The sequence below is a fragment of the Portunus trituberculatus genome, chromosome 10, assembly GCF_017591435.1.
Source record: "Portunus trituberculatus isolate SZX2019 chromosome 10, ASM1759143v1, whole genome shotgun sequence".
Lineage (NCBI taxonomy): Eukaryota > Metazoa > Arthropoda > Malacostraca > Decapoda > Portunidae > Portunus > Portunus trituberculatus.
The window spans coordinates 2299083-2304082 of record NC_059264.1 but is presented as its reverse complement, the minus strand read 5'-3'; the positions used below and the strand labels follow the sequence as shown (position 1 = coordinate 2304082).

Sequence of the window (5000 nt, the reverse complement as noted above, 5' to 3'; positions counted from 1 at the left end):
ACACACACACACATTTTCCTTCTCCTCTTCTTATCTCTTCTCTCATTTCATTACTATTTTCATTATCTTCCTTTTCATTATTCTTCATTTTCTTTTCCTCTTCTACGTCTCCTCTTCTCCTTTTCCTTCTTTAAATTCTCTCATTCCTTTTTCATTCTTCCTTTCTATCTCCTCCTCCTCCTCCTCCTCCTCCACCACCACCACATACTCCGTTAGGAACAGTGAGGGTGAGGCATCATTGTAGTAGCAGTAGTGGTAGTAGTAGTAGTAGTGGTAGTAGTTGAGGGTGTAGGTTGAGTCTTGGGGCAGTGTCGTGTACAATAGCCTCGGGGCGGTCACCTGTGCGGGGAAGGGGAAGGTAGGGTGATGAGTAGTGGGGGAGAGATAGAGGTAAGTCACCCTAGAGAGATTGATTTGATTTTAGACAAGTTGGGATTAAGTTTTCAGTCTCTCTCTCTCTCTCTCTCTCTCTCTCTCTCTCTCTCTAGCTGCCTCACCCTAAATCACATATCTAGACACTTCAAATCACTCATTCTCACCCTAACTCATCCTAAATCACTCTTATTCTCCCTTACACTCACACTTCTTCACCGTAACTCACCCTTTTTTCACCCTAAATCTCTAACCCACCCTGACTCACTCTGACTCACCTTAACTCACCCTGACTCACTCTTACTCACCCTAACTCACATTTACTCACCCTAACTAACATTTACTCACCCTGACTCACTTTTACTCACTCTAACTCACCCTAACTCACTCCTACTAACCCTGATTGACCCTAACTCACTCCTACTCACTCTAACTCACTCTTACTCACTCTAACTCACCCTGACTCACCCTAACTCACCCTGACTCACTCTGACTCACCTTAACTCACTCTTACTCACCCTAACTCACCTTAACTCACTCCTACTCACCCTGACTCACCCTAACTCACCCTAACTCACTCCTACTCACCCTGACTCACTCTTACTCACTCTAACTCACCCTGACTCACCCTAACTCACCCTGACTCACTCTGACTCACCTTAACTCACCCTAACTCACATTTACTCACCCTGACTCACTCTGACTCACTCTAACTCATCCTGACTCACTCCTACTCACCCTGACTCACTATTACTCACCCAAACTCACATTTACTCACCCTAACTCACCCTGACTTACATTTACTCACCCTGACTCACATTTACTCACCCTGACTCACCCTAACTCACTCCTACTCACCCTAACTCACTATTACTCACCCTAACTCACATTTACTCACCCTAGCTCACCCTGACTCACATTTACTCACCCTGACTCACCTTAACTCACCCTGACTCACTCTTACTCACCCTAACTCACCCTGACTCACACTTACTCACTCAAACTCATCTTGACTCACTCTAACTCACCCTGACTCACTCTTACTCACTCTAACTCACCCTGACTCACCCCAACTCACCCTGACTCACATTTACTCACCCTAACTCACTCTGATTCACCTTAACTCACCCTGACTCACATTTACTCACCCTGACTCACTCTTACTCACTATAACTCATTGTGAGTCACCCTAACTCACCCTGACTCACATTTACTCACCCTAACTCACTCTGACTCACCTTAACTCACCCTGACTCACTCTTACTCACCCTAACTCACCCTAACACACATTTACTCACCCTAACTCACTCTGACTCACCCTAACTCACCCTGGCTCACTCCTACTCACCCTGACTCACTATTGCTCACCCTAACTCACATTTACTCACCCTAACTCACATTTACTCACGCTAAATCACCCTGACTCACATTTACTAACCCTGACTCACCCTAAATCACTCCTACTCACCCTGACTCACTATTACTCACCGTAACTCACCCTGATTCACATTTACTCACCCTGACTCACTCTTACTCACCCTAACTCACCCTAACTCACTCCTACTCACCCTGACTCACTATTACTCACCCTAATTGACATTTACTCACCCTGACTCACATTTACTCACCCTGACTCACCTTAACTCACCCTGATTCACTCTTACTCACCCTAACTCACCCTGACTCACACTTATTCACTCTAACTCACCCTGACTCACCCTGACTCACTCTTACTCACTCTAACTCACCCTGACTCACCCTAACTCACCCTAACTCAAATTTACTCATCCTAACTCACTCTGAATCACCCTAACTCACATTTACTCACCCTGACTCACTATTACTCACCCTAACTCACATTTACTCACCCTAACTCACCCTGACTCACATTTACTCACCCTAACTCACATTTACTCACCCTAACTCACTCCTACCCACCCTGACTCACTATTACTCACCGTAACTCACCCTGATTCACATTTACTCACCTTGACTCACTCTTACTCACCCTAACTCACCCAAATTCACTCTTACTCACCCTGACTCACTTTTACTCATCCTAACTCACATTTACTCATCCTAACTCATTCTGACTCACATTTACTCACCGTGATTCACCTTAACTCACCCTCACTCACTCTAACTCACCCTGACTCACATTTACTCACCCTAACTCACTCTGACTCATCCTAACTCACTCTGACTCACATTTACTCACCCTGACTCACTCTTACTCACTCAAACTCACCCTGACTCACCCCAACTCACCCTGACTCACATATACTCACCTTAACTCACCCTGACTCACTCTTACTCACCCTAACTCACATTTACTCACCCTAACTCACCCTGACTCACTCTTATTCACCCTAACTCACATTTAGTCACCCTAACTCACGCTGACTCACATTTACTCACCCTGACTCACATTTACTCACCCTGACTCACCCTAACTCACTCCTACTCACCCTGACTCACTATTACTCACCGTAACTCACCCTGATTCACATTTGCTCACCCTGACTCACTCTTACTCACCCTAACTCACTCCTACTTACCCTGACTCACTATTACTCACCCTAACTCACATTTACTCACCCTGACTCACATTTACTCACCCTGACTCACCTTAACTCACCCTGATTCACTCGTATCCTAACTCACCCTGACTCGCACTTACTCTCTCTAACTCACCCTGACACCCTAACTTACCCTGACTCACTCTTACTCACTCTAACTCACCCTGACTCACCCTAACTCACCCTGAGTCATATCTACTCACTCTAACTCACTCTGACTCACCGTAACTCACCCTGACTCACATTTACTCACCCTGACTCACTCTAACTCACCCTGACTCACCCTAACTCACCCTGACTCACATTTACTCACCCTAACTCACTCTGACTACCCTAACTCACCCTGACTCACATATACTCACTTTTACTCACTCTAACTCACCCTGACTCACCCTAACTCACTCTGACTCACCTTAACTCACCCTGACTCACATTTACTCACCCTAACTCACTCTGACTCACCTTAACTCACCCTGAATCACTCTTACTCACCCTAACTCACACTAACTCACATTTACTCACCCTGACTCATTCTGACTCACCCTAACTCACCCTGACTCACTATTACTCACCCTAACTCACATTTACTCACCCTAACTCACTATTAATCACTGTAACTCACCCTGATTAACATTTACTCACCCTGACTCACTCTTACTCACCCTAACTCACCCTAACTCACTCCTACTCACCCTGACTCACTATTACTCACCCTAACTCACATTTACTCACCCTAACTCACACTGACTCACATTTACTCACATTTACTCACCTTAACTCACCCTGATTCACTCTTACTCACCCTAACTCACCCTGACTCACACTTACTCACTCTAACTCACCCTGACTCACCCTGACTCACCCTGACTCACTCTTACTTACTCTAACTCACCCTGACTCACCCTAACTCACCCTGACTCACATTTACTCACCCTAACTCACTCTGACTACCCTAACTCACCCTGACTCACATATACTCACTTTTACTCACTCTAACTCACCCTGACTCACCCTAACTCACTCTGACTCACCTTAACTCACCCTGACTCACATTTACTCACCCTAACTCACTCTGACTCACCTTAACTCACCCTGAATCACTCTGACTCACCCTGACTCACTCCTACTCACCCTGATTCACTATTACTCACCCTAACTCACATTTATTCATCCTAACTCACCCTGACTCACATTTACTCACTCTGACTCATTTACTCACTCCTCCTCACGCTGACTCATTATTACTCACCGTAACTCACCCTGATTCACATTTACTCACCCTGACTCACTCTTACTCACCTTAACTCACTCTTACTCACCCTGACTCTCTATTAATCATCCTAACTCACATTTACTCACCGTAACTCACCCTGACTCACCTTAAGTCACCCTGATTCACTCTTACTCAACCTAACTCACCCAGACTCACACTTACTCACTCTAACTCACCCTGACTCACTCTAACTCACCCTGACTCACCCTAACTCACCCTGACTCACATTTACTCACCCTAACTCACTCTGACTCACTCTAACTCACGCTTACTCACATTTACTCACTCCTACTCACTCTGACTCACCCTAACTCACCGTGACTCACATTTACTCACCCTATCTCACTCTGACTCACCTTAATTCACCCTGACTAACTCTTACTCACTCTAACTCACCATAACTCACATTTACTCACCCTGACTCACTCTGACTCACCCTAAGTCATCTTGATTCACTTCTACTTACCCTGACTCACTATTACTCACCGTAATTCACCTTTACTCACCCTGACTCACATTTACTCACCCTGAGTCACATTTACTCACCCTGACTCACCCTAACTTACTCCTACTCACCCTGACTCACCCTAACTTACTCCTACTCACCCTGACTCACTCTTACTCACCCAAACTCACTCCTACTCACCCTGACTCACTATTACTCACCCTAACTCACATTTACTCATCCTAACTCAACCTGACTCACATTTACTCACCCTGACTCACCTTAACTCACCCTGATTCACTCCTACTCACCCTAACTCACCTTGACTCAC

At 45.6% G+C, this 5000-nt stretch overlaps 1 protein-coding gene across 1 annotated transcript in view; it reads right to left on the bottom strand.

Moving 5' to 3' along the window:
* Positions 1-130: 130 nt before the first annotated feature.
* The window catches only part of LOC123501833, a 14724-nt gene continuing 9854 nt past the window's right edge, over positions 131-5000 (bottom strand). Inside the window, exon 6 of the mRNA XM_045250861.1 lies at positions 131-339. Within this exon, the coding sequence (XP_045106796.1) occupies positions 236-339 (104 nt within the window). The 3' untranslated portion in view covers positions 131-235. The remainder of the gene's footprint in view (positions 340-5000) is intronic.